This window comes from Morone saxatilis, unplaced genomic scaffold (genome assembly GCF_004916995.1).
Source record: "Morone saxatilis isolate NCDOM2014 unplaced genomic scaffold, NCSU_SB_2.0 Contig24, whole genome shotgun sequence".
NCBI lineage: Eukaryota > Metazoa > Chordata > Actinopteri > Moronidae > Morone > Morone saxatilis.
Genome location: NW_023339807.1, coordinates 17112704 through 17136281, shown reverse-complemented (window position 1 = coordinate 17136281; position 23578 = coordinate 17112704). Strand labels below are relative to the sequence as shown.

Genomic DNA, 23578 nt, shown 5'->3' with positions numbered 1-23578 from the left:
TGAGTGTCCTCTGGCTTCTGTAGGCACAGAATTCAGCAGCCATTTAGAGCTATTAGTCCTAAAATCAAGCCAGCAGCGGAGAGCAAACAAAAAATAGCATGTTAAAAACCTCTTTCTCGCAATTTCTATTGAATGTTAGGACTCCAGCTAAACTCAGCGTAGGGAGATTATTGAGGTTAAGAGAGGAAAAGGCGCCGGGTCAGGATCTAACACATTACACACATTTGATGGACGAAATGTTTCAAATATTTTAGGTCACCTGTGGCATGGGCTTACACATTGTACAACTGGAGAATATAAAATCAATTAGGCCATATAACAATGATGAAAATGGGGAAACCACTGATGCCACAGGGAGCCACCTGGAGAGGAGCTACAAGGGAGCTTGGGTGGTGGATTTCCTACCCCTGCTGTCGCTGCACGATTGAGGGTTTTAGGAGTGCAAATATCCTGACCACTAACGTAACTACTGGCGGGATGGGATTGCCATGAAGTTTTTGATCAGACATTCACATCCCAGGTCGAAATATTATCACTTTCATCTAGTGGGCATCATTTTTAGGGCATATAATTAGTTTACACCAATAATTTGGCGTAAAACAAATTCACATTCCCATCAGCTCTTGATGTTTCTGTGTTTAGGGGGAAATTAACAAATGTTTAGCATGCTATAACTAAAAGGATGGTTGCCTAAACATCAGCATGTCTGCATCGGCCATCATGCTAGCTGCAGTTGTTAGCCATTGTAGCCACAAAAGCACTGCTGTGGCTACGTATAACCACACAGAAGCTAATTGTACTAATATGCTACAATTTAGGAACAGAGTTTCCTATAGGGGCTTGGTGGGCAACCTTGATGTTTTCAATGCGTGGGTAATGGCAGAACACTGTCTGGAGACTTTGGTCCTAATCTCTCACCATAGGTGTTGAACTGGATGAGAGCTGGCCTGGCTGAGAGCACATTACATTATGATTACATTTGTTAATGTCAAAACCATTCCAGTGACCCCTGCATTTGTTACAAGTTTCCACTCATTTTTTTTTTTTTTCGGTTCGTCCTTAAGTTCATGTAAGAAATAATTCTGCTGGATGCTGATCCAGTTAATGTTAAACATTCAAACAAAACTAATTCTGAGCTTTGACCGTGGGCGTACTTGCATGCAAGCCCTGGAAGACCAGGGGGTGGATTACATGGAGGCAAATGTTTGATTTTCAGGTGGGGGGGTAAAAAAGCAGGGAGAAGCCTTGCACATGAGGAGCAGGGGAAGAAGGGGACAGGAACAGGCACATTTTCTTCGTAGATAGGTCGGTAATTAGAAAATTAGGATAATCTACAGGGCGGGAAGGATTGAGCTGGAGCTGTAATGAAGCCTGATTATCTATCGATGATTAGAGAGAGGAAGAGAGAGAGAGAGAGAGAGAGTGAGTAAACATGAGCGAGGCTGGATGCAAGTGAACACAGGAAGTAAGAACAAGGGAAGCTGACCAGGACTGGAGAAATGCATCAGCTGCTGACGATGTAACCTGACTCTTCATGTGAGTTTCACTGAGCATCATCATACACAACAACACAGAGGAGAGGCTGGAGTCCACCCATCACTTCCAGATACAGAAGAGCCCAGACGGCCAGTGAGTCCCTACAATGGCTCGTAGGTGAGTGTCTTGGATTTTTTTGTGTGTTTGCTACAGTAAAAAAAAAAAGAAGCTTCCTTAACTTCCAGCTTCCAACCTGTTTTTTCAACAGTTTTTCAACTCTTCTCTTTAATCTTTATAAATGTCTACGCCGTTGTTGGACTTTTAGTCTGAAATTTAACTCATGTGTCCCATGTTTGTCTATCGTAATGTACGTTAATGCATGCAGACATTTTTTCTATTACTAAAATAAAACCAAGTGTAGGAGAAGGTGATATGGATAAAGTCCTCTATCACGGTATATGTCCCTTTATATTGTGTTATTGCTATATATAAATCATCCATCGAATTGGTGCAAAAACAATACTAAAATCTAATAATGCCATAAAGCAGTCATTTGCATTGATTTGCAACATTGGCCACATTGGCTTAATTCATATGAAAGGTAGAGTTAGGAGGGTATAAACAGCATGAGAAGATCACTGACAGAAACATTCAAATTGTCTCATGGTCTTATTACCCCACATAATGGGAGAAGTGCAACTCTCAAAATGGCTTTCACAATTTTCTTCAAATCGATGATATTACATTTACAAAGATATCAAACGGAGACAAGCAGCAAATCCTCAAGAATCAGGAAGCAGTAAATGTGAGAATTCATGGTCTACTTCTTTTTTATTAGCTCTTATAATATTGTTGTAAGTACATGATCATTTTAGAGGTGTAGCCAGAGGAGGGAAGGAACAAAACATGTACAGTAATTCATCTGACCAGAAATAATTTTGATGCGTTGCAACAGTCTCATGTGTTGCAAGACAAATGATCAAATCTAGGAGACATCTTTGTTGTCACTCTTGAGGCTGTGTGAAAAGAACCCCAGTGTATGTGTCTGTGTGTGTTTCATTTGCCACATTGCTGCGTTCGTCCTGCAGCCTGAGAAACGAACCTCAGTAGTGTCAGAAGGGAAGAGAAGCCAAAACCAGACTCAACTGTTGAACATGCGAATCTGTGAGGAGAATAATGCAAACTGCAAATAGTTGGCGTTAACCACGACACCTGCAGTGCTGTATGTGTGTGTGTGTGTGTGTGTGTGTGGGGAGAGGGTTGGGGTGGGGCTAGAGTATTCTGTATATATTGTTTCTTCTACTTATTCTTGTCTACCCTTTTTTGCTTAAATTTCAAACACATTGTCACCGTCAACTTTACACGTTTTGACATATTTGCACTAAAAACAACGTAGTTTACAGTTCGCAGTCTGTTATGTCTTTATAACAGACAGACTGTAGTTTTCATGAATTCAAATATCTCCTCTTGTAGGTGAATATAATTTGCAAGTTAAATGTGGATTACCCCTGTTAGTTTTACAGGTTGTAAACTGTTAGTTTGTGTGATTGTGGTGTATTAGAAATGTTGTTTTTGGAGTGTGGCCAAGCCTTTTATATGATACAGTGGATTTGTGTTGCATTATGCGGGGACATGCTTCTTGTGTTAGCAGGGATTAAACATTTAAAAAACGTGGTCGAAGATCATCGTCTTCGTGCCCTCAGTGCTAGTTTTGGAGTTGCTGCCTCAGTGGTCTGACAACGAGTTCACAGTTGCAAATGCTTCTCACACACAGAGGGGGGAAGGTTGAACTGCAAATAAGGAAGTGTTCTGTGACTTTGACCTTTGTGTGTTATATACGCACACACACACACACACTCATACACACCTGGAAGTAAAGAACAAACAGACAACAATAGTAGCAGACAGGTGGGCAGACAGAGGGGAGAAGCTGACTGAGAGACAACGTGTGGGCTTGTTTGCAAAGGAACTTTCAATTTTGTGGATTTTTTTTATTTTTTATTCCTGGCTGTAACCAAAGTGGAGTTCATGGACCGGCCTTCTCGCTCATGATTCCCATTCATGAATGGAGCAGTGTGAACCGTCTCTGCTGCGCTATTTGTTGAGACCCGCACAGAAGTTGGTGTGATGGAGCATCAGAGAGCAAGTTTCCAGAGTTTTAACCTACTCTGCTCATCAATATGATTATTTTTTTGTTTTGATTATCTTTATAAAACACACAAAAAAAAACAACAACAACCCACATCTCTATCTGTTGGAGGAATTCCGTCCTGTCAGCTATTTTAGTTCCTGTCTTGCTTTCACTATTTTGTGAAAGGAGACGTAAAAAGGAAGGAAGGGGAGGAGGAGAGAGAGACGTATACTGTCTGAGCGTCTCGGCGAGTGTCAGTTGTTTTCAGACGCAGCTGAGAAGAGTAAGTGTTTACCTGCTTTCCTACTGGGACGGAGGGGGGGCTCTATAGAAAGGAGTGGGTGGAGGGAAGCGTAGAAGGTGATAAGGAGGAGAGTGCGGGTAGTCTGAGGGTTTTGTGAATGCGATGTGACACAGAGAGATAGGGTTTTTGGTATTAGATGGATGTATGTAAGTGTCAGAAGTAGAGCAAGTGTGTGAAAGAGCATGAAGATTGAAAGTGAGTTACCTTCTGTCAAAGCGGGTGTGCAGCTGTAAATTGAGGAAGTGTTGAGGAACTGGCTGTTTCTTTATACAATTAGAGATAAAGAATACTGTGCTTATGCTGTTTTGAGTCTGCACATGTGCAGGTAGACTCTCACCAATCACTCTCCTTCTCTTTGGTCCCAGAAGAAGTGAAGAGACACCATGGTTCGGTGAGTCAAGCCCCCCGCTGGACAATCTAATGCTCCGTTAGTCAACTCTCGTTGTGTACTCTGTGTTTTGTGCAAGGCGGTGATGACAACTTCTCTGTTTCCATTCCTCCTTCTCTGTCTTTCCCCAGCTGTCGACTCATCCTGTTCTGTTCCTCCATCATGTGATTTTTTTAAGCTTTGTGTGCTTTTCATTGTCATAAATTATGTTTTATGTCCGTGGTTGAACGAGAAACCCCTTTTTTTTGGGTCCTCAACGTTCAAGCTCTTTAAAGGTTTGCTGACGAGGTTCCCTTTACCTTGAGTTGACGGGTCTTTCCCTCTGAGACTGTGTATAAACATTAGTAGTATAAAACCTCTCTTGTGGCAAGCCAAAGTTGAAGAGGAAACACACATTCAAGTGCAAACTGAGTTTAATTGTCAAAACAAGTGCATATTCAGGGTTTCCCAACCCTTAAAAGTTGTATTTCATAACATTACAAGCTTTATATTGTACATTTTATCAATGCAACTGTGAAAAATGTCTTTAAAAAGCAGCAGCATGGGTTAGAGGAAAGCTATTGTAATGATAAATAGTCAATTGCACATTTGGGTAATATTTTTTTGTATCTGTGTTTCAGTGCTTACATACATACAAATAAGGTCTCAAGAGTTTTTTGGGTTAGCTCCGTGAGCCAAGTTTGACCACAACGCACTTTTTCCACCCTCAAAGGGCTCCAGGAAATGATAAAATAGTAGATATGAAGTCGGACCTGATGCAATTCTGTTATGTTGAGTAACTGAGGTGCACGGTGTTGTTGAAAGGGCTTTGAAGCAAGAGCTTTACTGGATTTGTTTGGGTTATAGTTACGTAGATTACAGTACAGTATAATGTGACGATTGCTGTGGTATTCTGGTCTGAAAAGCAGGCCTTAATTGTATCATTGGTAAAGGTGCTGATGAAGATTCATAATGTGGTTAAAAGTGAATTACATAATCTTTCTTCTGTAGTCAGAGCTGTGTTTGCTACACAATTAGAACAGTAAAGGACACAGTCTTTATAGTTCTTATTATAAATGAGGAATAATCAATTAATTGTTTAATCCAAAAAGTTATGTGCTAAAAGTGATATTCATTAGTTTTTAGTGACACTGAAGAGTGGGAAAGAGGAAGGAAATGTTTACATTTACAAGTGTTTAATCAGAAAATAATTGATAAGATTATTGATTGATTGATAAGTTTGGTTAATTATACTCTGTGGTGAGAGACCTGCCTCTTCCGCTGTGTGGAAACACTTAAATAAACAAACTACTGTTATTTCTTTTTTTAAAAATACTGAATTTGTTTGTACATTTACTTTGTATTTTGACTGTAACACAATTTTGTACTAACTGTGTTTCAGTACACTGAGCTAATTGTTGTGTGTGTATGTGTGTATAAAGACGTATCTGTTTATATTTACCTGATCGAAGTCTATTTATGTGTGTGCGTGTGTGTGTGTGTGTGTGTGAACAGGGTGCTGTTATAATTATTTTGAGTATATTTTGACTTTGTTTCACATGTGTGTCGATGCAGGTGGTTCCATAGAGACATCACCGGCTTGCAGGCCGAGGAGATCCTGAAGACTCGAGGCATTCATGGCAGCTTTCTGGCTCGACCCAGCAAGAAGAACATAGGAGATTTCTCCCTGTCTGTCAGGTAATGTCTACAAACAACACCCTGACTCTCTCTTTCACTTTTCTAACTCCACAGTTAATTAAGAAAACTTTCTTTCCTTTCCTTTAAGATTGTGCTGTAAGCTCTTTCACTTGTCAAACATTGAAAGGGAACATAAATCTGAGATATATTATTGCAGCAAATGAATGATTCAGCTCATTCATTGTATAATAGGACACACACCCAGATGCAAACACTGGACTCTTACCGTCACTGCATTTTTATTTACTTGTATTTACTACTAAAATTCATAAATGGATCCGCCACCTATAAACTTTATTGCAAAACTGTTTTACAAAAAAAGAGATAATGATAATGTGAATATCCTAACCATCTGTACCTGTGACGGAAACCAAACTTTCCACTGCTCTGTGTGTGTACGTTAAAGTCACACCTTGTATTTACAAATGTGTTATTACTACATACAGTTGTACAGATAAATGCTTTTTTAAAAATCTATCTAGCTTTAGGATTCAGTTGTTGTGGTTGTTATTCACAATATAATAAACTAAATATAAATTTTAATGCTTTAATGCAAATAAATTCAAGAAGCATTAAATGCTAAACATAGAACAGAATAAAATTAATTCTTATTACTAAAGATAATAATTCGACTGATAACACGTTTTAATGTTTGTTCAGAACGTTTCATTAATATAAAGTGTGCCTTTATGATCAATGTGATCACAGCACTGCAGTGTGCGGTTTATTGAGGTAAAAGTTTAAATTTATATATGTACTGAATCTGTGCTGATGCAGTTATATTAGCTCACAATATCTCTGCCTTTATTAATAGTAATACATATTATGCTGAAGCCAATGCTTCAAAGACATATTTGGGTTATTGTTATATGGTTATATACTTAGATATATGATTATGAGAATTAGTGTGTTTATATTTCTGTTCAGGCCTTTTATGGTAACAATGAATGTTGAATGTATGAGATCAGTAAGTTATTGATCACATAACCACAGTTTGTAGTTAAAAGAGATAAAAGTGTAAATTTGGAAATATACTGCATCTGTGCTGACGCACACATATTTAATTACTATATCCCCGTCTATATTAATAGCAACAGACATATATTGTGAGAATTACTGTTCCTGTGTTAACATTTCTGTTCAGGCCTTTGAGGCAGGCAGCTGGGTAGGTGTTATTTTGGTAACTCTGGATGTGTAAATGTATAAGTTATTGATCCCAGTAAATGTATAAGTTATTGATAGCAGTCTGTAGTTGTAAGAAGTTGTAGATTAGATGATTCGATAGTCTGAATAACTGACCCAGTGGTGCCCCACTGTTTTTCCTAGCAGTGTTTAGATGAGACCACTGAAAATGTCAGGGTGGAACACCAAAACCAAAAGCCGGGCGGTGCCCATAATGAAGAAACAAATATCACTGCCCTCCCGCCACTATTGCAAGTTCAAAACACTTTCTGGGCTTTTCTCTTAACATTTAAACTGCATGAATGTGATGTGTGTGTAGTCAGTGGCTTGCTATGCATTTGCTATATTCTTTAACATGAACTGTCGTGAAAAATTATTGATTTAAGTGAATAATACCTTGTGTAAAATATCAGATAGAAGCGTATTATGTGTATGTGAAAGAAATTGCTGCTCCTTAATATTCAAAGGAAGCACAGAAATAAGAAAAGCTCTTTTATTAATCTGATAAAATCCAGAGAACTACTGCATTAACTGCAGTCTTAGCATGATAGAGAACACAGAGTGCAGCTGCTGTGTCACAGACAAATATAACTATTATATGCAGAACATGAAGTATACACTACACGCTTCGGGTTCAGCTGCACAATCTGTGAAAATCAAAGAAAGATCTGTGAGTACCGGATTTAAGGGTCAACAATGAAACATTTATTTTGAAGCAAATAAAGTTGGTAGAACTGTTATTTTACAGTTTACTGTAATCAGGATGATTTTCATGGAGGAGAAACTTTGACGGTTGGTGTGAATTGTTTTATCTCCTCAGGGTGGGTGATTTTGTGACCCACATCCGGATCCAGAACACGGGAGACTACTATGACCTGTACGGCGGGGAGAAGTTTGCCACCCTGTCAGAGCTGGTGGATTACTACACAGCGGAGAACGGCATCCTGCAGGACAAGGATGGCACCGTCATCGAGCTCAGATACCCCCTCAACTGCTCTGACCCCACCACAGAGAGGTCTGTGCACTTCTACTTTAACCTCCACACCTCTCCTCTGTAGGTTAATGTGGCCTACAGTGACAGACACTTGCTCTGTGCTGCCTCCACATACACTCTCAGCTTAAGCGCATTAGTGTTTGGTTAGGTGGTTAAGTCAACTATAGTCAGCTATGACAACATTAAACATATAAAAATTTTCCTCTGGGTAAGATAAAGCTGCTTTTGTGTAATTTTGGTGGAATAGTATCTTTGTCAGAATATGAGTCAGTGAATAACAATCACCCACACTCCTGACAAAGAAAGAGCCCATAGCCTTTGGTCATCCTTCCTTGGAATCACTGCTGCAGCTCATGAATTACATGTGATTACTACTACTACATGTGAGTACTTTACTTAAGTACAATTGTACTTTTCTTATATGTTACCATTTTGTGTCATACTCTGCTGCATTTGACACAGAAATAGTTTTTAAAAACAATCAAAGATCCCCTCCGACGTATAAAAATACTTGGAATAATAGTTGGTGTCTGATAAGGTTTTTTTAATATTACATGTTCTCCTTCTGCCTTATTAAATAATCCAGGATGTGTGAATATAAAAAAAATCTTTTCACAGGTTAAACTCAAACTTACTCAAAACCTAATTTTCAGTTTATGTGAACTTGAATCAACTTTCGACATCACACATCTCTTGCAAGTTGCATATTGGACCACGTCTGGTTTCCAAGATAGTCGTGATCGCGAATATGATGCTGGTACATGTGCGTGTTAAACTTTAAAGTGAGCACAGAGAAACGTTCCACCTTCAGCCGATGAATGTGCAACAGCTTTCTGGTGTCGAGCTCTGCACATGCTTCATTCTGCACGGTGAAGGTCAGACATCACAGTTAGGTAACTATAAGAAAAATGCTTTTTTTAAGTTAAGTTGAGTGTTCTTTAACTTTTCCAACGCATAAACATGCAAGACTTTAAAGCAAAAACACAAAACAAAAGGATTTAGGTAACAGAACAAACCTTTACACATAAATCAAATTCTGATAAAGTTAGACCAACTGATAAACTGTAAAAGTACAAATAAAATACAACATTTCTTGAACAAAATAAATAAATTGAAGGAACATTTACCTCCCATATTTACAACTTACATACACTTTACTTAAAAATGAAACCAGCTTCATTGAAATAATTATGAGTCCTTGCGATTAATGATCCAAAGGAGGCGATGTCTGTTATTACTTTTAACCAGTCAGCAAAATCAGGTGTTGTCTAATGGTGGAGAAGAGTCGTAGAAGTGGCAACAAACCCCCGACGGTGCAAGTCCAGTGATCCAAAGACCTGTTTCGTAATAAACACAGATGGGGAGATTCTGGAAATGATTTATGCAACCACTTGCTCATTTACAAAATGGAGAGACAGAAGAAGTACTTGCTTCATTTTTACACTTCCAGCAGTCAAATTTTTTCTCAGAGACAAATTGTGCTTTCATTGCATTTTCTGTAGCTGTCAGTTGGGTTGCCTATTAGATAAAATCATAAAAATATCATTATATTGGGAAGTTCTCTTGTAAACTCTACCGCAAAAATATTGCTGTTTTTAGACATTGTCTAACACAACTTTAACTTGTTCAGTATTCAGTTTATTTTAAACAGTGACATCAGTCGTTAACAGAGACTATTCTTCACAATGATCACTTTTAATTAATGAGTAGAGAATGTACCTAAAATATGCTTTTGAGTGCAGGACTTTTACTTTAAACACTCATTAGCATTTACTTGTCCTCTTAGTGCTAGTAGCTGTCATTTTATACAGCTAATAGACAAGACCAATTTCTATGTTTGCATGCAGAGCCCACCACATCAAAGGCAGAACCAGACAGTTGCTGTAAATGAGATAACAATCGTATTTGTCAGATACATGTTAAAAAAAGACATATACAGTTTTTGTAATCTAATTTTGCTACATTGAACATTCACACACTTCTGTGCCATTGCAGCTGGAGGTGTGGCTGTAGGCTGCTTAAAGTAGGTTGATGTCCAACTAGTTTTGATGAATTAACACATACAGTTCCAGTCCTTCTATGAGTCAAGGAGGACACTACTTTCTATCGTGTGTGTGTGTGTGTGTGTGTGTGTGGTGTGTGCAGGTTGTGTGTGCTGTGTACTTCACCCTAGCTGGCAGCTCTACCTCTGCCCCCCCGTCCTTCTCTCTCTGTCAGTTGTCTAACTTCCCTTTTGTTGCTGCGGTTGGAAACTTTAAGTTTTGACACTTTTGAAAGCAATGGCCAGACCCTGCTTTGCCTTCCTCTATTGCACACTCCATCATGTTTTTGCTCACTTGCTGTCTTCCTCATCTCACCCAATTTCTCTCTCTCATCTCAGAGCATGGTTCCACACACCTCAGCAGGTCACCGTGTGGTGCAATTGTCTTTATGTTTGTTCTCACATATCTGGCAGCTTATCTCTTCTCAGAAAAGACTACGAATATGATCAGACCATTAGAATGTTGTCTTGATCTTGTGCAATTACTGTACAGTATTACTTAACATTACATTAATATTAGTGTTATTCTTCTGCACAGGCTGTACTCTAGCTGCTGCAAAACTGCAGGTGCTAAATGCAACTATCTTCGGTGCAACTTTCTGTAAAAGCCTAAACTGTGATTTGACAAGTATTTAAATCAAAGAACTCCCATGTGTAAAAGTGCCAAAAACCATTAAAGAGAGCAGACGGGGGGTTTGGGTGTGTGTGTGTGTGGTGTGTGTTTTGTGTGTGTGTGTGTGGTGTGGTGTGTGTATTGTGTGTGTGTGTGTGTGTTTGGTGTGTGTGTGTGTGTGTTGTGGTGTGTGTGTGTGTGTGTTGTTTCTTGCTATAACTTTGTCTCTTCGCATCGAAATCTGTCAATCAAGAATTTTCCGACGCAAGCAGGGAATTAGAATGAAGAAATCGAGACTGTGCCTAAATTTAAAGTCACAGCCCCTACCGGACCAAGGTGCTTCTCTAATTCAACATCTCCAAAAACACCACAACAATGCACACACATGCACACACGCACATAGAGAGTACGGTGGTGGACAGAAATAAGACCTAAAGCAATATCTGTACACGCTGTTTTTAACTATCCACCATATTGCATCTGATTCAGTTGTGGCTTTCTATTTCTACTCACTGTATAGTGTGCACAACAGTCCACTGTACCACATCAGTGAGTGTCTGACAACCGCTTAGCCTTGAATAGACTGATACGTTCACAGTGCAGTAAAGGTGCTCTGTTCTCATACAGTAAGTAGGAGGCAGTAAAAAAAAAGAGAAAGGATGAGATGATGTTTTGTTTGTGTTTTTATTTTGGTTGCTGCATGCAAAATGTCAACATGACAGACTTTAAGCACGAGACAGAAGGTAATTTTTTGGTTATCTGTGTTTCTGCAGGTCACAGAAGTAAACTGTTGCCACAAACAGAGGTCAGCTTAAGCTCAGCCCATGAATACAGTAAAAGTTCAATTAAAAGCAGAGTGGAACTAGAAGCATGTTCCCTTTATTAGCCTGGTGTTTGGATAAATACACACAGGTCTCAATTAGATGCCTGTACTGGATTTGTATAGACATTCTCTTGGATGTATTTAAACCACCAGGTCGCCTGCTTGGTTGAGTTCTAAGCTGCTTAGATCGCCTACACAAATACCAATGTTTAACCTTTTGTGTGCTACACATTATTAGATCAGTTAGATTCTCCACAGTTCACTCATTGAGTTCATTTTACGGAAACCATGACCACCAAAGTATCAAATGATCAAATGAATCATAAGTAATCTGTTACTTGCTAGCCCTTTTTACAAGTATTATTCATACTATACTACTTTAAATAAACAGTTTAATAGGGTTTACCATCTTCCATGTGCAACAGGCATTAAAGGCCATATAAATGCAGGTTGAGTCAACTGATTGAAGCAAATAAAAGCTATTAATTTAGCTTAATAGTTTTACTGTACTGTTAAATATGACTGCATCATGAACCAACAGTGCCTTCTGTGTCTAAGGTGGTACCACGGTCACCTGTCTGGGCCCAATGCAGAGAAGCTGCTGGTGACACGAGACGAGACGTATACCTACCTGGTCAGAGAGTCGCTGTCCAAACCTGGAGACTTCGTCCTGTCTGTTCTGACAGACGAGAAAGGCAAAAATGGGGCAAAGAGAGTCTCCCACATCAAGATAATGTGTCAGGTGCGTGCTTGTGCCTTTCAGTGTGTGGCCACATGTGTCTGGTGGATGCGAGATAAAGGGTTCATGAAACTAAGGGTTGTTTTTGGTCAGTCCTGTGATTTGAATAGTCAGAATTAGGACAAATTCACATCATGTACAAATACTGAGGGGTATTCCCAAAGTTGTGTTGTGCTCTTTGAAATTTCATTTCCCCCATCTTATGCAATGAAAGACCGTTGCTTATATTTTTAACTCTGCTATAGTTGATAAGTGTGAAACTGAAAACTGTCCTAATTGTTCTGACATTATTAGGTTTTTGTATCCTGTGGCATTGTGAACGTCCGCTAATGATATTCATAGTACAGCAACAGGTCACGGCGCCGTTTATAAAACTAATTTTCATAGTCATCTGTCACCATCAAGTCATTTGCATTTTATTTCTAGCAGTGGCTCTGACTTTATAGAAAACACAGCTCTGACCTCATTCAAATGGGAGCCATTGTTTTAGTGCGGAGGATTAATGTGAGATTAACGGAAAGGTTACAAAGACCTTTTCACAAGCACGTGGCAAAGATCAGACAAGTTACCGTTCTCAGGTCTGAACTTTAGCGTCTGTTTAGTGCTCTTCGTACCAAGATCAGATTACTTTAGTGGACAATAAACTGTCATTTATTTGAAAAACGTGTTATACTTTTAGTACTGCCTGTAAGTCTTTTCTATTTACATTATGATTAAAGGATACGTACAAAGTATTATTAATGATCTTTTATTAAAGTTCCGTTGTTTTCATTTTGTGATTGCTTCTCAGCTGGTCAGTGCCTCTTTAGAAACTTTATTCTTTATTTTACATTTACACCAGACAATATGTATGTTGGTTTATCCGGGATAATATGTTGTATGTTTTTTTTTGTGTGTATTCAGAATGACCGGTACACAGTCGGAGGTACAGAGATGTTTGACACGCTGACAGACTTGGTGGAGCACTACAAAGTCAAAGGCATCGAGGAGGTCTCTGGGAACTGGGTGTATTTAAAACAGGTGAACTGGACTTTATTATTTTTGCATCCAAACGATATAGATAAAATATGTTTGATTTAGTTTTATACCACAAATTGAACAAAGTGAATGTCAGTGAAAAACACATCCGTGTGAATTATTTGAAAAGACAAGCACCACAGCCCACAGATAGGAAATATTACTCACGTCTTCGAGCTCGTCTTAATGTGGCCTGACTGATGATGACGGTGTCGTCTTTGTCTTTCATCTCTATATAAGATTTTTCCTTTCTCTCTCTCTCTCTCTCTGTCTGTCCTGGCAGCCGTATTACTCCACCAGAGTGAATGCGGCGGATATCGACAGCAGAGTGAAACAGCTGGACAAGACCACACAGCAGCAGCAGGATGGCGAGGGAGAGAAGAGCAAGGCGGGCTTCTGGGAGGAGTTTGATGTAAGATTTGACCTGGCCTTGGTTGTGTTTGCCATGATTGTTTCATACCAGGATGCTTTGTCTGAGGTGCTAAGACCCACGGGGTTGCTCTAAAGTGGGGGAAAATGTATTTATACATCAGACATCTTATTACAACTTGAAATGTCTGAAAGCCTTTTAACATCTCAGGACTTAGAGCTAGAGGTAGTATACTACCATCTTGTGGTGGTGAAATACACTTTGTCCCAGTGCCATCATATAGAAACTGTGTGTTGGTGAAAGGAAATGGAAAACCTTCTTGCAAGTGCAAAATTTAATGTACAATGAAGAGCAGGTGTTGGTAAAAAGGGCTGCAAATAATTATTATTGTCATAATTGGTTTATCTGATGATTATTTTCTCAATGTTTGGTCTATAAAATGCAGTGGTGGAATGATAATTATTATTATTATTTAAATAGAGTTTACAAAGCGCTTTGACAGACAAAGCAAAATGTTTGTGATACACAAAATGTAATTATATATCAGAATAAAGAATACCAAAATACAATAATAAGAGCAGAATAGAAGCGATAAAAGTAAAATTAAAGTAAAGAAATACATAAAAATGAAATAAAGTAGACAGAATAAAGTTAAAGGATGACAGTATAAGTCCTAAGATCTTTTACCTAAGTAAAAATAAAAAAGTAAAACCATAGAGTAAAAATGCTGTTACAAGCTAAAGTCAAGCACTTAAAATTTGTCTGTAAAAGTACAGAAGTATTAGTATCAAACTTTACTTAAAGTAAAAGTACTCCTGTTGTATGGCCCATATCAGTATATATTATATAATATATAATGTATATTACATTATTGGATTATAATCATTGATGCATTAATGTTTGAGCATCACTTTAATGTTGTAGCTGGTAAAAGTGGAACTACTTTATATTCTGCAGCAGATTAATCTACAATAACAAGTTGATTTATATTTGTAATAATAGTTGCAAATGAATTTGCAAAGTAACTATTTTGGTATTGGGATTGCTATTATAAGCATTGGTACATACATTTATTGAGACTGGGATGGGGTTGTTATAGTAACAACTGTTCTGAACTTATTCAATCTTCTGACAAATTATTATAATTTTAAAAACTAAAACTAATACTGAAACTAACAGATACTAAACAAAAACTAAACAATAAAAAATAAAATGAAATGAGCACTCTGGAAAACTGAACAGAATTGAAAACAAAAGTTATTTTTATATATTCAGTTAATGATATAAATCATAGAAAAGCAACAAATCCTAATAATCAGGAAGCAGATACTGAGGGAGGTTCGGTATTTTTTGTTAAATGATTATTAAAATAGTTGCAATTTGATTCCTCTCATCTCCAGTGGGGACACAACTCCAGTTAGATGTTTTTTTTGTTATTTCCTAATATTGTAAAACTGAAACCTGCTTATACATGAAGTACTGTTATATAACACACACTTATTATATTCTCTCTCTCCTGTCAGGCTCTTCAAAAGTTGGAGGCAAAGGTGAAGAAGAGCAGAGAGGAGGGCCAAAGGCCCGAAAATAAGAGCAAAAACAGATACAAGAACATTCTTCCCTGTGAGTTTTTAATCTTCTCAATATCATTATTCCCTAAATTAACTAAATCTTACAGATAAATCCACATTTTGATCGTACTGACGTTAATTAAATCCTCTCGTTCTCCCTTTCTCCCACCGTCAAGTCAATGACACCAGGGTCATCCTGCAGGACACTGATCCTCAGGTCGTGGGTTCAGATTACATCAACGCAAACTACGTGAGAGTAAGTTTCCAGAGTCACTGTACTCATAGCAACAAACAAAACTGTCAGATGTTCTCGTTTTCATCATTCGTGCTGTTATTAGTCTCTATTGTTTGTTTATTTGAGGAACTTTCACTGTGTGCTTGTAGAACACCCTGCAGGAGTCCACGGATCAGAAAGTTTACATTGCCACCCAGGGGTGCCTAGCAACGACTGTCAACGATTTCTGGCAGATGGTATGGCAGGAGAACACGAGGGTGATCGTCATGACAACGCGAGAGGTTGAGAAAGGGCGGGTCAGTATCAAAACAACATACACACATATTGAGACCAATGCTGATATCAGAGGGCTTTTCCATGTGTATTGTGCACTGATTTTGCACCGATATGACAATGCAAAGGTACTCAGCAAAAGTTTTCTTAAACTAAAAACTGTATTAAAGACTATTTCATGTTAATAATTTAGCACATATTGTCAACCAGTTCTAGCAGACGTTGCTGAGAGCTGCTTTTTCTCTCTTATTCTGTTCTGTTTGCCACCTTATTGTAAAACACAGCACACTCTGCTGGACAAACTTTGGACCATTTTTTTTTTAATTTACCACAAGCATTTTTTTCTGCAATATATTCTAGAAAGAAAACACAGTTTTTATATCAGCACATAGTAACCACTACGATACTGATGTACCGATATGATGTGTCTGCGATAGACCAATATCAGCTAATATCGTTAAGGTTATATGTGAGAAATTAACTTGCCACTGGGTGTTGCACTAGAGCAGCATCTTAGACCAAAAAAATGGGACAGAAATTAAATATATATATAATTTATACTTAAACGGTCAAATAACTAATAAATGCAAAATATTATGAATAATTAAAAAAACAAACAACGGCCACGTGAACCCTACAGATAAAGTTACTGATCAATGCATTTACTGATTTTATTCTTTGTTTTTGTGCAGAACAAATGTGTGCCATACTGGCCAGACCTTCAGTCCTCCAAGGAGGTGGGTCCATACGTGGTGACCAATACGTCAGAGAGGGAAGCTACTGATTACAAAGTCCGAGTTTTGGAGATTGCTCCTGTGGACAAGGTAACATCCAAACACCAACCTCTGGCTACACTCACTCATCTCTGTGTGCGCTATGCTGACGTAAAGCTTTCACCAGGACTTTTTTATTATTGTATTCCTGTATTATTTTCCTCTTTTGCAGCCAAAACTTTGCCGTACCATCTGGCATTATCAGTACTTGAGCTGGCCTGACCATGGCGTCCCTCAGGAGCCCGGTGGTGTCCTCAGCTTCCTCACTCAAGTGAACTCTAGACAGGCCGAAAGTCCTAATGCAGGACCCATGATCATCCACTGCAGGTACTAGCCTGCTGCAGCCTCAATGGACAGTGGGGTGGAGACCAGATAAATGCTGCTGTTGTTCATTGTTAGTCAATGAAAAGTCAGAAAAGGGTTTTTTAAAAGGGCCCATTACAATTTCCCATCTCCAAATGGCAAATTTTGTCCGATTAACAGCTCAAACTGAAGAATATTATATTTAAGATTATATAATATCAAGAAAATTAGCAAATCCTTACTTTTCCGAAGCTGGAAGCGGCGAATGTTTAGCTTTTCTGCTTGATAAATGATCTAACAACAAGTTGATTATCAATATATATATAGGTGGGGTAGGGTGGGTCACACCATGTATCAACTGAAAGTGAAACTTGTGGAAGATATCTGTTGTTAGTGTAATGTGATAATGCTAAACGTCACAGCACTAAGTTTACCAAGCTCAGATTTCATAATCGTAAGTTAGCTGATAAAACTTAGAGGTTTAAGATTAAAATGATTATAGTTTGAGGATTAAGATTAGTAACTGAACAAAAGGTTTTGAGTCAACTGACAGTTTATCCTTTTGGAATTTTGCCGTACGCTGAGGCTGCTTGTGCTTCTTTAAAGCTTGTTGTTTAAATGATTATAAGTATTTTGGTATGTAAGCATGTTCACAAAGCTGCACAGCTGCAGTGATACGTGTCCCATACTACTCACATTTTATATGTGAATCAAAATCGAACCAATATTTACTTACTTGTCAGAGGTTACATATGTCTGAGTTGTAAGCAGAGTGATGTTCCCTTCTCATATTTCTTTTTTTGGAACGTTTTTAGTGGCCTGAAGTGATATAACTATCTAAAATCTTTACAATAAAAAAGCAGATCATGATCCCTCAGATTTATAGCCACCATTTGCGGAGACTCGCCCCAACAAATGGAGCGACACCTATACACGTATATACTCATGCCTTGCTCTCATCCCAGTTTCCTCAAAATTTCCCATCTCTTCCTCTGCTCGGTCAATGCCACTGCTGCCCTGCATCAGTATAGCTGCATCACCACCACCGGCAGGCTGCGGCCTAATATTTTGGGCATCCCAGCCTAAACGCCAAACTACTGCTGCAATAAACATTTCAAACGTGGGTTGTTTGACTGAACTACTATCATGGCACAGAGTCCCTCTCATATCCGCCTGTTTCTGCAAAGAAAAAATTGTCCTAACCGTGGTCAGTGTGACCAGCTCTCACATTTAAGAACATATTGATACATGTGCATTTTGTGATTTGCATAGAAATCCCAGATGATTCCCCTCCAGTTAACTCATTATTAATATCCCACATTTTTCTATTTTTCACTGAGTACGGGCACTTCTGGTTGTTGTCCACATGAGTACCCTTACTTCTTACCGGGTACCGCCTCTTCTGGTGAGCATGGCCGTACCACTGAGGTAACCGCGGTCCAGACCTCAACCCCCCAACCACCTTAGCATTTCTAAAACCCTGCGTACAGCAGTGCTGGTGACACCAGTGTAACTGCTTCTCTGTGTAAACACAGCTAGCTTAACACTAAGAAAACAGCACTGAAAATGTCCTTGTTAAAATGGATTAAAAACAGCACAGGGATTAGGGTGAGGGCTGTACTGAATTAGGGAACTGGCACCTTTTTTGATCCAGTTCAGGCACTTGTTTAACAAGTATTATTGATTGAAAGGAATATTAACTCTTTGTCTTCTGTGAATTTCTGCAGTGCTGGAATTGGTCGAACAGGCACGATTGTGGTGATTGACATGATCATCGAGACCATTGACACTATAGGTAAAATGTTTTTTTAAAGAAATCTGTCCTTGAGATACATTAGTTGAGTAAATACAAAACCATTCAAAAATACAAAGCTTATTTCTGTTTTTCTCATCCATCCAATGCTCTACTATCTCACTTCCCTCTGTAGGTCTAGATTGTGACATTGACATCCCAAAATACATCCAGATGGTGCGAGAGCAGCGCTCTGGCATGGTGCAGACAGAGGCCCAGTACAAGTTCATCTACCTGTCTGTGTCTGAGTACATACAGACCACAAAGGCCAAAGACTGCGCCTACATGGTGAGCAACAGGGACAGAAAATCCAGGAAGAAGACTAACAAACACGGGACAGGAATTAGTCTTTTATTGTGGTTGAAATATAGATTGATACAAGGAAAACAAGAGCGAGTTTCAAGAAAAGAAAATAGAGATATGTATGTCAATAGGCCTTTGCACTTATGACTGCTGATTTGAACACCAGAGCGGATTAGTTCAATGCCAACAATGATATGTTATCAGAGAGTGGTTTGAGAAAGATGAACATTGACCCCAGAGGCAGAAAAAAATCTATCACATTGACAAAAACAGTCGCATGATCTCTCTCTGTGTTTGAGTAATCCTCCAGTCATATCCGAAATGTCTCTGTTTCTCTCTTCCTCAGGAAGCCGAGACAGAGTATGGAAATCTGCAGCTCAAACACCAACCAGCGAGCAGGAAGGTCTCAAAGTAAGTGGGCGGGTGTGTGTGTGTCTGTCTATGACACAGTGTGTGAATTGGTTGTCCCTATTACATTCACATGGCTCCTCTAAACCTCACACTGCCGCCCTACTTTCTTTTCAAAAACATGACTTAGTCAGCACCTTCAGCCTCAGCAGTCTCATTCTGCAGAGAGACGAAGTTGTGGGTGGAGGGAGGATGCAATGTAGTGCAGCTGGACTCAATTTCATAGTTTTTTTTTTAAATCTGGGGACTACACTGCAAAAAATTATTAACTTTAACAGTTTTATATTCATTTGAGTCTTAAAATAAAAAAGCACTGTTTGTAGTGTAGTTTTAACCCACACTTGGAATGCAGCTGGAAAATGAACTGTTGCGTAAAATCTGATTAATGTATGAACTATAGAACCTTTGACCACAGTGTAAGCAAGTACCAGAATGTACCATGTTCTTAACAAGGAGCCCTCAAACAAGTTCAGCATGAGGCTGTCAGGAAATTATTTACATTTTTAGGGCACTGCACATAGCGATGCTGGTTGGTAAGTCGGCCTACCAGCCTGAAATATCTCAACGACTAGTGGATGGATTGTTATGAGTTTTCATTTAGTACCACCAGTAAGTTTTCACTTTGACCTGTAGTAAATATCATAAACACATACTTGATAGATTGCCATACAATTGTGTACAGACATAAAGTTCCTACAGTAGTTGTCAGACACAAAAACTGAAGCAGTCTGACAGTGAATCTAATTCCATCGTGGTGACTTTTTCTTTTGCTGTTTGTGGGCAGTGGAAGTCAAAATCAGCCATCACCACCTCCTGGTGGATCCTTTTTTATTGCATTTAAGTGTTCTGACTGACTGGGGCATTAGAGACAAGATGAACATTTGTCACAGCTCCAGTGAGCACTATGAACTGAACACTAAATGAATCCTTTCTCCATAAATATTTAGACAGATTTACTAAAGAATCATCAAAATCAAAGCAAGAGAAGCTGAGATATCCTGAAAAGGTTGGATCCTACATTTAGGGTTATTTTTTTAAAACTTTAGAAAGTTCCCTCCAGAGCAGAAGACATTATGAAACAGTTTTCCCTCCTCATGATGAGTAAACTGAACATCATGTTTAAAGTCAGAGGAATGTCCCTTTAATAGATCACAGAATTAAACAAGACAATAGATACACACCAAGACACCCCGCTTGTCTTTGTTCTGTTGTCTGAATGATGTTTTTGTGACCTCTGCCCTTCATGAACTGAGCAATGTTCTAATTAATCACTTTCCAGTTTCCAGCACTGAACGGTTCAGGCCCAAACGCTGTAAACTTTCACCCACTTGGAGCGTTGAATAGTTGGCTGCCAGCTTTGAGTGATTGATTCATGGTTGGTTTGGTCCGTTTAAATCGTTCTCATGCAGCAGCCCTGGTCATTAACCTCTCCTGTGTCTACGATTCGCTTCAAAAAACTGTGTCTAATCAATGTTGGCTGGAATATAAAAATACACCGGATGGAGGAAATCACTAATCAGCTGTTTCTTTGTCTATTCCCAGAAGCAAGGAGGACGTTTACGAGAATCTGTCAAAAGGCAAGAAAGATATGAAGAAGCAGAAGTCCGACAAGAAAAGTGGCTCAGTGAAGAAAAGATAGAAAACACTGAGAGGTTAAGTTTTACCAAAGTATGTCATATTGTTATATTTATGCAGGCACTGTTTTGTTAAAGAATTTGTATTTTGGTGGAAACCTTATAGAAAATAAAAATGAAAGTAGAGACAAGATAACCCGTTGACATCCGATATGCCACATGAAGGCTTGGTTGATGCGTTTGTTGAAAATAAAGAACATGTGAAAACATGCGATTATCTTCTTTTTAATTTCCTTTATTTGAACACCGTCATCTCTGTGGGATGCTTCGATATTTAGGATGGAAGATCAGCTGCTTCGTCTGGTTTCAGCAGCAGACGTAAAGATTTCATCACTTTAAGTTGATAAAACCATTTTGTTTATCCTGTAGTTCAATATATTTTATATTTACATGTTAATTAATAAACAGAAGTGCATCAGGAGCAGGAGATAAAAGTGATAAGTGTGTTAATAATTCAGAGAAGCAGCTCAACTGTACTTCAGGCAGTGTGATGATAACAGACGTTAGATCAACTTTCTGTTACGTCTACATTTTTTTTTCTTTCTGTCCTCTCTTGTGCCTGAACCACAGATTGTGCTGCAAGTGTGTGTAACGCTAACACTAGACAGCGTAGTGTTGTTAAAGGTTTGATAACATCAATATTTCTGACAGTCCTATCGGTGTTTAAGGCAATTTCTGTTTCCAAGAACAAAATCTGCTGCTTTACCTTGTGCTGATATTGTCTCTAAATCAGTATTTTAAATCATTGACTACCCTACCTGACCCGTAAACCATGTAAACTAATTGCCATAGCAACACAGTCACACCTGAGACACCAGTGCTCCCACTACAAATCTTCCTCCTTTAAAACAGTTTGCTCGGTCAATCTAAGAATTAGTAGATCTGTACAGAACAGAATGATTTATAAACACATAATATTTATTTATATTTATTTATTAATTGAATATTAACATTAACATCGTAGAAACAGAGGTTTATAGACTGACTGCAGCTTTAAGTCTCAGAAAATCTGCATCAGGTAATTTTAAACTGGTTCCCCAAGATTTTCCTTTTATACATTTTCAAATATAAAATACTATTTATACTATAGCTTGACTGAATACTTGATGGTTATTATTTACTGAGAGATCTGTATTCATATTAACCAGTATGCTGAGCTAGGCAACATTTTAAATTTAATATTTAATAAATAGTCAGTGTTAATCCATTGCTTTACACAGTTGTAACTAAACATTAACTGAGAGGCTAGATAATCATTATCTTGTGTAAAATGATGTGCCTGTGTTTGTGAGTAGAGCCATCACACCCATATATTGTCTGAACTGGTGCCCAGAGACGATGGCCCTGCTGAAGATTATAAACACTGCTCCCATCAGTCACACAGACAGACAGAGAGCTGCACTGCCAGCTGTTAGTGAGACAGCAGAGTGGAGAGAGATCAACTTCACCTTACTGTTATTTACTGACATCAAATCTGGAGATAACACAAGTTTACCTGATTCCACAATTCACTCTCCTGTTGGTTTGTTTCCCCTCTTTTTCTGACGGATAATCTGATCTCCTCTCATCAAAGTTGCAAACGCTGACACCTGCTTTGATACAAAGGGGTAGGTGGGGCCCTACAGGTAGCATGTGTAGTGTGTGTGTAGTGCTCTGGATAAAACTGCAAGTGTGTTTAAGGCTAAAACCAGATGGTGTGGTTAAATGTTGGATTACATTAGAATTTCAGTGGTTTAGTTTACTGCTGTTTTCAAGTGCTCAGAACAAAATCTTTTGCTGGAGTATTTCAGACAATCCTGTCAGTGTTTCAGTCAACTGTACACTTTCCAGGTACAGGAATGAACTTTGAACTCTAGCTTTTAAGTCCTTAAAGTGCTTAAAATCAGCTGCTGCTGAACCTTGTGCTTGTCTCTGCTACATCAGTATTTTAAATCATTGACAAACACAAAAATGCTGATTGGTCATCTATAAATAAAGCTCATCCATTAATTTGTCAAGTAATACAGAGTTGACCTTTAACCTGTACTGTAGTTCTTGGAAATTAAGTATTTATGTACCATAACAGTGTGTCTCACTGAATCTGAGATAACAGTTTGCCTCTTGCCTTGAGATAACCCAGTGCTGGAAAGTAACTAAGTACATTTAATAAACAATTTTGAGGTAAATTATTTCTATTTTATGATACTTATTTATACTCCGCTACTGTATGTTTTCACTGCTCTACATTTATTTGATAACTTTAGTTTGCAGAATCAGATTAAAAATACAAAAGAGAATTAAAAATAAATCACAATGTATTATTATGGATAAGGATAAAACCCTTATTGATCCTTTGGAGACGTTCACAAGCTGTGCAGCAGCATAGTGCAAAATAAGCTCTTCCTCTTCCTTAAAAATACGTTGTTGTTTTTTTGTTTATTTGTTGAGTCCCCACAACCCGGGAATGATGCCGCGTTCGATTTGTCCAACGAACTCGATGCCGCGTTCGATTTGTCCAACGAACTCGATTTCCGAGTCGGTTTCCCGAGTTACGG

The 23578-nt window shown here is 38.5% G+C and overlaps 1 protein-coding gene across 5 annotated transcripts; it reads left to right on the top strand.

Moving 5' to 3' along the window:
• Positions 1-1536: 1536 nt before the first annotated feature.
• On the top strand, positions 1537-21255 carry ptpn6 (protein tyrosine phosphatase non-receptor type 6). Of its 5 annotated transcripts, none has more exons than XM_035672620.1 (16): positions 3387-3890; positions 4280-4302; positions 5854-5976; positions 7979-8173; positions 12188-12371; positions 13272-13388; positions 13669-13797; positions 15279-15375; positions 15500-15579; positions 15708-15854; positions 16524-16655; positions 16777-16931; positions 18635-18702; positions 18836-18987; positions 19349-19413; positions 20953-21255. In XM_035672620.1, exons 2-16 carry the CDS (start codon positions 4295-4297, stop codon positions 21047-21049), a joined length of 1749 nt encoding a protein of 582 aa, XP_035528513.1. In that variant the 5' UTR covers positions 3387-3890; positions 4280-4294; the 3' UTR covers positions 21050-21255. The 5 variants fall into 5 exon arrangements, with proteins under 5 accessions (XP_035528514.1, XP_035528510.1, XP_035528513.1 ...); XM_035672618.1 differs by having other exon boundaries at positions 4277-4302; XM_035672621.1 differs by lacking the exons at positions 3387-3890; positions 4280-4302 and adding an exon at positions 1537-1653 and having other exon boundaries at positions 20956-21255.
• Positions 21256-23578: the final 2323 nt, after the last annotated feature.

What these genes read in the sequence shown, in the direction of transcription:
- ptpn6 (XM_035672617.1), top strand. An exon ending in ACTGGGTGTATTTAAAACAG is followed by an intron (nt 13,389 to 13,668) that starts GTGAACTGGACT and finishes CTGTCCTGGCAG; the next exon opens with CCGTATTACTCCACCAGAGT. An exon ending in CCAAAGACTGCGCCTACATG is followed by an intron (nt 18,988 to 19,348) that starts GTGAGCAACAGG and finishes TCTCTTCCTCAG; the next exon opens with GAAGCCGAGACAGAGTATGG.